The sequence below is a fragment of the Schistocerca piceifrons genome, chromosome 3, assembly GCF_021461385.2.
Source record: "Schistocerca piceifrons isolate TAMUIC-IGC-003096 chromosome 3, iqSchPice1.1, whole genome shotgun sequence".
NCBI lineage: Eukaryota > Metazoa > Arthropoda > Insecta > Orthoptera > Acrididae > Schistocerca > Schistocerca piceifrons.
This window is the reverse complement of record NC_060140.1, coordinates 883,399,247-883,411,807: the sequence shown is the minus strand read 5'-3', so window position 1 is coordinate 883,411,807 and position 12,561 is coordinate 883,399,247. Positions and strand designations below refer to the sequence as shown.

Here is a 12,561-nt window from a genome sequence, read left to right as displayed (position 1 = left end):
TTATATTTTGTATTGTGACTGTGAAGGTCACAATTCATTTGATACTGATATATATTATCAGAATCAAAGTTGACATGTGCTGGGAAGTGAGCTTAAGAATCACACAATTCTTAAAGAGGCCTCTATAAGATGTATGGTATAAATCTCTTCCACTACAAGCTCTTTGCTTTACATGTTTAGGAGGAAATAGTATGAACAGAAACAAGAAAATACATACCTTAACAGCTGTGGACACTTCTTCAGTAGAAGATACATGTTGCACGTGCAGGTCACAATTCAACTGAAACTGATATATATTATCAGAATCAAAGTTGACATGTGCTGGGAAGTGAGCATAAGAATCACACAATTCTTAAAGAGGCCTCTATAAGATGTATGGTACAAATCTCTTCTACTACAAGCTCTTTGCTTTACATGTTTAGGAGGAAATAGTATGAACAGAAACAAGAAAATACATACCTTAACAGCTGTGGACACTTCTTCAGTAGAAGATACATGTTGCACGTAGCAAAGAGGAACAAGTGCTCATAGCTCTTAGGGTATACACTTTAGAGCCCATATTTCCAACACAAATTTTCTGGTTTTGGTCCATACTCTTCCTCCCAAAATATGGAAAGCAAACAGCTTCCAGTAGAAGAGATTTGTTTTGCAGTATCATGGATGAAGAAATGCTCACAGCTCTTAAGGTATGCACAAAGGTATGCATAGTTCCATATATGGGGAGAGGGGGGTAATAATAATAATAATAATAATAATAATATCTGCATTTCAGTGGTTAATAAGGTTACGAAAATGTGGCAGTCATTATTCAGTGAAAGCGTAAAAAAAAAAGGCTCTAAACCAAAAAACATTCATTACTCGGTGTATGGGATTTGAAAAAGGGATGCTGCACATACACCATGGTGGCCAGGACCACTATTGAAATGGTGCTAAATTTCTGCCCCAAGAAAATTACTTCTTGCCGAGTTCTAGTTGTGGAAGTTCTCCACAATAGTTATCATGGACATGTAACAATTAATTCATAAGTGTATGTTAGCACTCAGTGGTCTCTTTTAACACCTCATCAAATAGTGGCCCTGGGCATGTGGAAGTCTTCCACTCACATGGTGAAGGATCATCTTTACTCAGTCCATAATAATCATAAAGCTACTAAAGCAAGTGCTCCAGATTTGAAGCCTAACATGCCTGTTGTATAGCAGTAATTTTAACATTGATGCATCAATACAGTAATGCATATTTCAAACCATTCCATCTAACAATGGAAAATCCAGGACAGAATAATGACACTACTATGAAAAAGAAAGATGGCTGGTCACCATAAAGTGGAGGTGTTGAGTCACAGACAGGCACAACAAAGACTACTAAACACATAAGCTTTCTGTCAGAAGTCCTTCTTCTGAAATAAACAAAACACATGCACACACATCTATATTCATGCAAATGCAGCTCACACACACATGGCCATTGTCTCTGGCTGCTGGGGCCAGATACAGTGGTCATGTGTGTGTGAGCTGCATTTGTGTAAATATGTGTGTGTGTTTTTTGTCTGTTTCAGAAGAAGAGCTTGTGTGTTTAGTGGTCTTGTTGGGCCTGTATGTGACTCAATATCTTCGCCATATGGTGAGTAGCGATCTTTCCTTTTCATAATATTAACTCATTCTAAGTATGTGAAGATTCTCCCTCAGGACAACATGTTCAGAATGCTATGCGTGAATGAATGCTATTGGCTATCATGTTAAGTTCTTACTCAACAGAAAATAACCTACATATTTTGGTGTGTGTGTGTGTGTGTGTGTGTGTGTGTGTGTGTGTGTGTGTGTGTCTGTGTCTGTGTCTGCAGGCTGGTGAGGGGTGTTGGGGTCAGTTGGGGTAAAAAATACAATTCTGCCATTATTGAAGTTTTATAAATTTGCAGGAAAATATTTGGACATCTTGGCTATTTCATGTGATTCATTTGATGAAGAAACTAACTGCAATATTGGAAGAGGGAGGGGTACCCACATTAAGAAGCTGATGAAAATTCGTGACTGGTGTCATCAGTACAATGTAGCATTTAAAATCAATACTGTGGTGAATATGGAGAATCTGGAAGAAGACATGTCAGATAATATTGTGGCACTGAGGCCTGTACGTTGGAAGGTGAGTGAAATTGGCAACAGACAACAATAATATGTGTTGCAGTAAAGTATGAATATAGACAGCTGTGCAGTAGTGAATCATGAGTCATCACAAAGTCCTAAATTCAAGAAACAATAGTAGACCTATTTAAGAAAAAAACCAAGTTAATTGACTGAAGGACTTCTAACTTGTTTATTTAGTGTAGTAAGGTTTGTGCACAAAAAACTGTCAAATCAATCTCCACAGCCTCTTGAGCTGTTGACTAGTTCATAGACATATCTTAGTAGAAATTACAATGAAATGAACACCCTTAGCTGCTTACAGGTGTTGACATATGTCAACGGGAACAGATGAAAATGTGTGCCCCGACTGGGACTCGAACCCGAGATCTCCTGCTTACATGGCAGACGCTCTCTCCATCTGAGCCACCGAGGACACAGATGATAGCGCGACTGCAGGGATTTATCTCTGGCACGCCTCCCGCGAACCCAATTCTCAACGTATTGTCCCGCACTACATCTTAGTAGCTTGTACTGTTGTGCTGGATGTTAAAGGATGGGTTATTCAAACCAGGTTATCACATTATATGTATGCATATATGAAATGTAATACAGCAGAATGAAGACATTTGAGTATGAGAAAGAGGATTGTGTAAAAAGTAATCAGAAAAGAGTAAAAAATATATTAGTGTACAAAACGTTATTCTTGAAGGGTGACCTTTGAAAGACATTGATGAATGTTGTGATATATAACCAAAAACTAGCAGTGATGAAGAATGTATCACAAATTTTGTTGCGAAGAAAACTGCAACACCGAAAATTTCACTCATCCCACAGGCTATGGGTGCAAGCACTTGCAGACATTATTTGTTCCTAGAGTCTGCTTTTGTAGTTGGTTTTTGCAGACATGTATTTAAGTTGGAACTTCTGCGTAAGGTTAATAATAAAGTCACCTACCATAAATGAAGAAATATTATCCACATTACTCTTTGAAGAGAACTTACGTTCTTTCAGATAAGTAAATGTTAATGTGGTATCAGTGAATTGCAGGAGCACACATGAAAAAGTCCCAGAATTAGTTTCATTTATGAAAGATAACAATGCCATGAAGCAATTACTAACAGAAAGCTGGCTGGAACTTAAAGTGAAATACTAAGTGCAGATTGAGATATATATTACAGAGATAGACTAGACACCAACGGCAGTTGTGTATTTATTGTTGTAAAGTACTTGGTAATATCTATGAGGAGGTTACAACAGGATCTTGAGTGTGAAGCTGTGTTGAGAGAAGTATCAGAAGTGTGTCAAACAAGTTAATTGGATGCTTCTATAGACCATCTGCGTCTGGTACCATAGGTCAGAGTGTTACATAGAAAATTTTGTGCTTGTTGTGAGCAAGTTCACTGATCATGCTGTTGTCACAGGGTGAGATCCCAATTTGCTAGCAATTAAAAGTGGTGCCATAGTCAAGGATTCATGTGAGGCTGTTTCGAATGTCTTGTCTGAAATTTACTTTGAGCAGTTAGAGGGGGCAGTGACTTCCGTGAGCAACATGTTTCACATCCCAGCAATGAACAGACATGAACTTTTTGAACCAGTTAACATGTAGGAGGGTGTAAGTGATTATAAGTTTGTGATAGTCTCAAGTGACCAGGGATGTTATAAGGAGTGTTACGAAAGGTGAGAAAATATTTTTGCTTGGCAAGAATAACAGGAAACAAATTGGAAAGTATCTGAGTAGTCAAAATCCAATATTCAGTTCTGAGGACAGAGATGTGGAGCAAAAATGAAATTCAAAACTATTGTTCAGTATACCTTAGAGAATTATATGCTGAGCTAGTTTGTGACTGATGGAAAAGATCCACCATGATTCAGTAATCATATTAGAAAGTTATTGCAGAGACAAATAGAGCTTCATCCCAGATTTAAGCAAAGTCAGAGCCTAACTGACAAATAGAAGCCAAACTGAGCATAAGAAAAGCTTTCAATGAATTCAAAAGTAAAGTTTTACCAACTGGTCTGGCAGAAAATCCTAAGGTATTTTGGTTGTGTCTAAAGTCAGAAAATGGATCAAAATGATCTATTCATTCATCAGTGGCCATACTGGCACCAAAACAGAAGATGACAGGAAAAACGCCAAAATACTGAATTGTACTTCTGAGATTGGCGTACAGTTTCTCCATTGAATATAATGTAAATGCTGAAATGTCAGATATTGAGATAAGTGACTGCAGAACAGAAAATCAAGTAAAATCACTTAACAAGGGAAAGGCATCTGGGACAGGTGAGATTCTGCAGATGTTATGCAAAAGAACTTGCTCCCTTTCTAGCAGCAGAGGTTCTTCTTAGACAATGCTGTTGTCTATAGGAAGGCTGCAATGGCAGAAGACTGTAGCAGAATGCAGGAAAACCAGTTGACCCTGAATATAAATAAATATAACTTATTACACATCAGTAGACAAATATACCCATTACTGTTCATTTTGGCTATTGACGAAAATCTGCTAGAAGCAGTAAAAACCATAAGATACCTAGGAATAACTATTTGTAACAACAGATAATGGAGTTATCATGTAAAACTAATTGTAGGAAAAGCAGATCCCAGGCTGAGATGCATTAGAAGAATATTAAGGAAATTCATTATACGCATGAAATAAGTAGCTTACAAAACATTTGTGAGACTGATTCTTGAGTATTGCTCATCAGTCTGGAATACATTGCAAATTTATTCAAATTGTTGAACCATTTCTGATATGCTGTTAAAGAAAATATGACTCAGAAATCAAAGCTGAATGATAGGAAGCCATAAATAGAAAAACTGTTAACCTCTCCAATTTTTTCTTGAGATCATAAAGCAGACATTAGGTATTTATAATTTTAATTTTTGTAGTTTAACAGCGATTTTTCCTCACATTGTTCTGCAGTTGGCTGAGCTTCCTCTTTCCCTCTCCATTCAAGGTCTTCCTCCTGTACAGCACCTTTTCTCACTCTTTCTCCAGACCACGAAAGTAAATTCATGGTGAAATAAGAGTATTTAATTGAGTCTACTATCTCTGTTTTTGAATAAGATTGTTATTACATATGCCAGTATTGACATATTATTTGACATATATTCACGTTGTTACATATTTGAACTACACAGTGTACAGCGAGCCCTACTCACTGGTCCCTATCTTGGTTAATGTCAGTAAGTAGCCAATAATTCCTACAGTTCATATTTCCTATGTATGTGTAATTTTTTTTAAGTTTGTATACCTGTGGTACTGTTTAGCACTATGGTTCTTAAATATATGAATATGTTAATGCCTGATGTGCACCTAAGATGTCTCATGTTTAATTACTTCAATGGTACTCAAGGCTAGAGTTTTGTGTTTCTGTTTATATAATTTCAATAATCTCAAAATTAATACATTGATCTGTATGAAAGGTTTGGTATTTTCATGGATTTAAGTTGGGAACTCCTGCCATGGACCTTTTGTTCTAGGTTTTTCAGTGTCTGCTGCTTAAAGGAGAAAATGTTGGGGAGAATGCTCTTCGGAATGCAGAAAAGTTCTATGTGACAGATCAGCAGTTTCAAAATTTCTTGGACAGACATAAAAATGTACCTGTTCTGGTCCCTGAAAGTAACCAAAAGGTATGTGAGTGACATTTTCTAAGGTCCATAGAGTATGTGATATTAACAAATTATATCAAAGCACATTTATTGTGCAACCCCTTAATAAAATTCTTAACTATTAGAGACATACAAATTACATACTATGCATATTTACGAGCAGGGTACAAAGCTGTTGTAAGATTGTTCTGTTTGCAAAGCCATGGACTTCCTCAGCAGTTACTATGCTTTGTCATATCAAATACCTTTGATTTAATAGCAACAGCAACAGCAAAGCTCCACATTCTCATCCTGATGGGCCAATCATGAATGACTGACCACCATGTCATTCTCTGCCAATGGCATCATATGATGTGGTATGGAGGGGTGTGGGATCAGCACACATCTCTCCTGGCCATTTTTGGCTTTTTAGAGCTTACAGTCACTACTTCGTACTCAAGTAGCTCCTTAATTGGCATCAAAAAGCTGAGTGTGTCTCATTCCAGTCCTTGCACTGAAGAAGAATCCCTGGCAGTAGAAGGAATAGAATGTGAAACTTCAAATTAGCATTCAGATATGCTTACAACGGAGCAACAGAGGTGGACAATGATGATGTAATAGGTCTGGCAGAAATTTCACCCTACTTGAGTCAAGATATTCATGTACACTTATTTCTTTATCTATTCTCAGCAAACCACTGTGAAGTGATTGCAAAGTGTACTTCTGATTGTAGCACATTTTATGGTTTCTTTCCCTGTGATCCACATCAGTATTCAAGGTTTCACTTTATGTAAAGGCCAATGTGAACAGATTCATAGACGTTAACTTTACAGAGGCATATCTTTGTGGAAAACATGATATTACTTCAGTTTATAAAGTTTGCAAGTGCAGGTATTATATAAAAATAAAACATTTCCTTATTGCTGTCGGAAAATTCAATTCACAATCCTGTTTATTATCTTATGGTGATACATTTTTCACTGTTCCTGCATACAAAATGAAAACAGTTGTTCCTGCACACAAAATGAACACAGTAACACTTCACAGAGGTTTCGAAAATATCTCAATTACACATAAATTCATCTTTTACATTATTCAGTGAATATTACACTGTGGCAGTTTTCTCTCTTTGCAGCAAACCTACAAAACTGTGATGACATAAATTTGATCATGCAGTTGCAGAACACAGTGTCCAGTTCTGAGGTCAAAGTCAACAGTTTCTCTGTGTGTGCCATGTGGATCTATCCCATTCCAACTCCACCACTGTATTGTGCTGTGGGATCTCTCCCTGCAATTCACTTTCAATCAGCCTTCACCAACTACCCATGTCCCTTATCCTTGTTCCTGTCCTCCCTTTCCCTCACCAATTTCATACTTCTCTCTGCCTCTTGTTTTAATCATAGTGTTTTTTTTTAACACATCTGTATACATCTCACTATTTTTCTTGTATTCTTCCTTTCATTAAGTTGTCTGCATGATCCTCCACACTGCCATTCCCTCTCTCTACAACTCTCCTGTGTGCAACATGTTTCCACTCAAGCATTCACCTGGAGGAGAGGGGGATACCTCCTCTCTTGCCCCTACAATCTCTCTCATGTACACATTAACTCTTATCTTTTCTTACTGTTTTAATATGGTCCAAATAATGATTTTGTTTCTACTCCATAACTCAACTCTCCTTAGTCTTCTCTCTCAGGATCAATTTGAGGAGCCAAAACTTGTGTCCATATGGAGACCCCCATTATCACACAACTCAAGTGGTCCTGGACTGGATATGGACCTGTATTACAGTGTAATAACCCTCTAAAAATAATAACACTTTCTTAGCACATATATCATGAACAAAACAGTACATCATACTGATATTAATACCATAGATAGCGAAGCCTGCATTGGCTGCTTCTGCCTGTTAACCATAAGGTTTTATCGTTGCAGCATAATAGTAAATAATGAATGCTCACATGCAAAGTCATACAATGTGTTGATCATGTGATAGAAGTAAGTAATTCTTCACATGCAGCAATCATATCACAACATCATTTCTTGTTCTGAAATGCACACCCCCTTTTCTACAATATAAATACACATATATACACTCTTTCCTATGCCAATTCTTGTAGTAAACATCAGACGACAGTAGCAAATTAAACAACCACCCATCTCAAGAGCCATGTACAACTAACTACACTCCCCTCCTGAGTAAACCAATTGCCCTACCAACTTATTTTTCATATTTGACAAAAAAAAAAAAAAATTCGAATCACATAACCAGTACCATAAACTAACTAACTTCACAAGTGTTCCACCTTAATATGGTCACAGACAACAGCAGAGTACAAAACACAGCCCCTCCACATAGCCCATATACATGTACACATGCTGATATCCATATCATCATTCACTTTACATCTTTACTTCAAATCCATCAACTGAAGGGAAAACGACAGACAAAAAAAAAAAAAAAAAAAAAAAAAAAAAAAAAAAAAAAAAAAAAAAAAAAGCACACAACAAGAAATATACCCATTTTTTGCACTTGCACTCACGCACATAATCACTTTCATTTGTGGCATTGCTGATACTCCATTCATTGCCTGTCGTCATAGGTCAGTTGCCCCCCTTGTGCACCCCCTACGTTATTACACATGGTCCTCTTGGCAAAATAGCAGTTGTAGAGATGAAACTGGCCAGAGGTCATCACTACATCTTGACGCTGGCTACCGGTGGCTGTGGGACCATTCACATGCAGAGTGTCATACCCAGTGACACTCCCCAAGGCAGTAGTAGTGGGGACGAACTGGGCCACTGCATGCCTGTGCACTGCTGATGTCTTGTCACACAGCTGCAGTTAGCTCCTCACTGCTTGTCAAAGACAGTGAGTCAAAATTTGTGTGTTTGGGTCCACAGTAATTGCAGTCTTTTAACTAACACTTTGGGCACAAATAATAAGTACTTCCGGGGGGGGGTTTCCATCCTTATTCACTTTATTTCTCTTCATATGAAAAACCTTTTTCCCTAGCATTGCTATTGGGTTCAGTCTGGAAAGGGGATGTGTGTGAAATTTATCTGTATCCATTAGAATGCGCTACTGCCACTTCATTTGCTCTCTTTGCATTGTGTTTCTTCAGGTTTCTGGTGGACTCTTTTCCATGAAGTATCTTTGGTTTTTTGCCTATTCCAAGTGCACTGTTTTCTTGTGCCTGCTGCAACTTTTTTGGTGTGCAGCATTGGCTACAGTATTGTAAAGTATGGTTGAAGTGCTTTTATTTGTATTTTATGTGGTGGTGCTTGGATTATGCCTGGATTTCCAGAAAATACTTCTTTATACCCTAGTACTAGAGTGGCTGATTTATCCTTCATTGTGCTAAATTTATGTTTCATTCTTTTGATTTTCTGGGTGATTTCCCTTTCTGCAATTATGTGTTTTTCTTCTTCAATATGCTGATTCAAATTTCAGTAGTTTATATAAACTATTTGTGCCAGTTTCCCATAGTCTTTTTCTATCATAGCGTAGTATGTCTCATAAATAACTTGGTATCTTCTGTAGTTGTCTTCTCTTTAAAGGTAACCATTGATACTCTCTTTTATCCTTCCTAATCCTCAGGGCATTTTCTGCAAAATTAAACTCTGTTAGATGTTCTTTTATCCAATCTACCCTCAATGTGCAATCCACACATAAGTTTGGTACTACTAAAGCCTCCATGTTATGCATTTCACCCTCCATCACCACGTCCAGTATCATATGGTATTTTAATTTTGTAAGTTTACTTATAGTTCCAATAGCACACACAATTTTGTATTCATTTACAGGAAAGTTTACTAACTTGCTTCTGCTTCTCAACCACTTCTTGTACAGATTTTTCCAAATAGAAGACACATTACTTTCTCATTCTAAAGGGAATGCACTTCCAGATTTTCAGTTTTTATGTTTATTATTGGTGACTTGCTCCTCATTCTGTAACCTCAATTCAGCTTGTTCTCCCATTAGTTTATCAGTATGTATTATTAATATTTGCCATGACCCTGTGTTTGTTGTTTCATATTTGCTTTCTTCTCTCTTTTCTTTCACCGCTTCAGTCTGGTTGCATTTTTTGTGTCCATGTCTGGTTTGGAAGTTCCTACTTGATGATCAGTTTCTGAATCTTCAATTTGGATGTACATAATTTTATTAATTCTTTAAGTTCTTCCAAATTCTTTAACTGTTATGCTTCCCATTGTGTCTCTTTTCCCTTTTCTTTCATGCTGCATGTCTTTTCCATTAATGCCTCCAACCTCTATTATATCCTCGATTCATTAACCTTCTATACGCAACACCCCCCTCCTCCCCTCCTTAGTTCACCAATGTCTAAAAATCCTGTCTTTAGATATATCCTCTTGTCGCATTCTGGTCCAAACTGCCAGAGTTGACGGTCATTTGTGCGTGAGGCGTACGTGCTCGTGTGTATGAATGGTGTGTGTTTCTCTTTTGCTGATGATGGCTGTGGCCAAAAGCTTTGTGTAAATGTCTTTTTATTGTGCCTGTCTGCAATTTAACGTGTCTTCTTTATGATAAGTAGCAATCTATCTTTTCCTTCACTGTTGATATTCCTACCTGTAGTTTCCAATATTTGATTCTGCCATCATCAGTTATTTTGATATCAAATAGCAAAACACATCTATTACTTTACTAATTCTGTTAGCATCACCTGATTTAATTTGACTACATACCATTGCCTTTGTTTTACTTTTGTTGATGATAATCTTATTAACTGTTTTCAAGGCACTGTCCATTCCATACAACTGCTTTTCCAAGTCCCTTGCGTCTCTGACAATTACAGTGTTATTAGAAAATTTTGTCTTCTTTTCCCCCTACTGCTTGAACTACAACTCCCTTTCCAGATTTACCCTAGGTTTTGTTTACTGCTTGCTCGATGTACAGATTCAATAATGTCAGTGATATGTAACAACACTGTCCCACTTCTTTCTCAACCACTTTCTCCTGTTCATGTCTTTTGACTCTCATAACTGTAATCTGGTTTTTGTACTAGTTGTAAAGAGCCTTCTACCCCCTGTATTTTATTCCTGGTACCTTCAGAATGTCAAAGAGTCGTTTCTGTTAAGCGGTGTCAAAAGCTTTCTCTAAATCTACAAATGCTATAATCATACATTTTCCTTTCTTTAACCTATCCTTAAGATAGCTGCAGGGTCAGTATTGCCTCGCATTGTTTCTTCATTTCTTTGAAACACAAACTGGTCTTCCACAAGGTAAGCTTCTACTGGTCTTTCTGTATATAACTCATGTTATTATTTTGCAACAGTGACTTGGTAAAGTAATAGTTCAGTAACAGTCACACCTGGCTTCCTTGGAAATGGTATCATTACATTCTTCTTGAATTCTGAGAGTATTTTGCCTGTTATAGTTCTGTCATAGCTGGCCCTCTCAAGGATCTCAATAATTCTGAGGGTATGCTGTCTACTGCAAGGGTCTTTCCATGCTCTGTCATATTCTTCTCTCAGTATCGCACCTCCCATCTCATCTTCATCTAATTCCTTTTCCCTTTCTATAATATTGCTTTGAACTTTATTTCCCTCATATAGTCCTCCTGTATACTCCTGCCTTTTGGCTATCCCTTCTTTGTGTAGTACTGGATTGCCGCCTGAGCTCATGGCATTCATACAGCTGCTCTCTTTTCTCCAAAGGTCTCTTTAATTTTCTTGTAGGCAGCATCTATCTTTCTTCCAGTTATGCATTATTCTACAGCCTTGTATTTGACATCCAGTCATTCCTGTGTAGCACCATTGCACTTTCTGTCAATCTTATTTTAGATATCAGTATTTCCTTTATCCTGCTTGATTTGCAACATTTTTATATTTTCTTTTTTTGTCAGTTAAATTCAATATATTCCATATTATTTAAGAATTTCTGCTGTATCCTGTCCTTTTACCTATTTGATTCTCTACTGGCTTCACTGTTTCATCTCTCAAAGCTGCCCATTAATCTTGTATTGTATTTATCTCTCTTGTTTCAGTTAAAAGTTGCATAATGGTCCCTCTGAAAGTCTCAACAACATCTGATTCTTTCAGTTTTTCCAAGTTTCATTTCATAATTTACTGTTTTGGAATTCCTTCAGTTTGAATCTGCATTTCATAAGCAATAAATTTTAACTGAGATGATGATGATGATGATGTCTGATTTGTGGTGTGCTCAACTGCGCAGTTATCAGCACTTGTATGAATTCCCAACCTTTGCTCAGCCCAATCTTGCTACTTTCATGAACGATGATGAAATGATGAGGACAACACTAACACCCTGACCCCGCCGGGAATCGAACCCAGGACCCCATGCTCAGGAAGTGAGAACGCGACCGCAAGACCACGAGCTGCCGACCTTTAGTTGAGAGTCCACATCAGTCCATGATAAGAAGATTTCAGCACTGCATTGATACCAATGGACATCACTTCGAACACCTTCTGTAAATGGGCGTGCCACCTGTTTGACCTTCATTGACCTTCAAAGACCTTACTGTTTCACATCACTGAATTCGTCTCGATAGCTGCTATCAGAAAATAAGTGTTAAACTATAGCATCACATATAAAAAAACGAAGATGACCTTCATGATGCGACCCCACCTAGCAAGAAAAAACCAATGTCATATTATGGCCTCCATTGTCCCATGCAACATTTACCCACCAAGTTTTCAGCTACTATCATACTTTCAGAGTTATTCTAGGTGGCAATAGTTAGTGACATACCCTATATAATCAATATAAAACCTTCCAGTGCCTCCACATCTCTTCTATGCTTATCACCTTATTACATAATTTTTAAATCTAGTGTGAGCAATGATTAAATTGTGCTCTATGCAAAATTCTAT

General features: G+C 37.4%; 1 protein-coding gene across 1 annotated transcript in view; it reads left to right on the top strand.

Annotated features, from left to right (window-relative positions):
- LOC124788331 (radical S-adenosyl methionine domain-containing protein 2-like) overlaps window positions 1-12,561 on the top strand; it is a 33,363-nt gene that overhangs the window by 7,423 nt on the left and 13,379 nt on the right. The window contains exons 3-4 of the mRNA XM_047255578.1: window positions 1,916-2,139; window positions 5,602-5,751. Coding sequence (XP_047111534.1) covers window positions 1,916-2,139; window positions 5,602-5,751 — 374 coding nt within the window. The remainder of the gene's footprint in view (window positions 1-1,915; window positions 2,140-5,601; window positions 5,752-12,561) is intronic.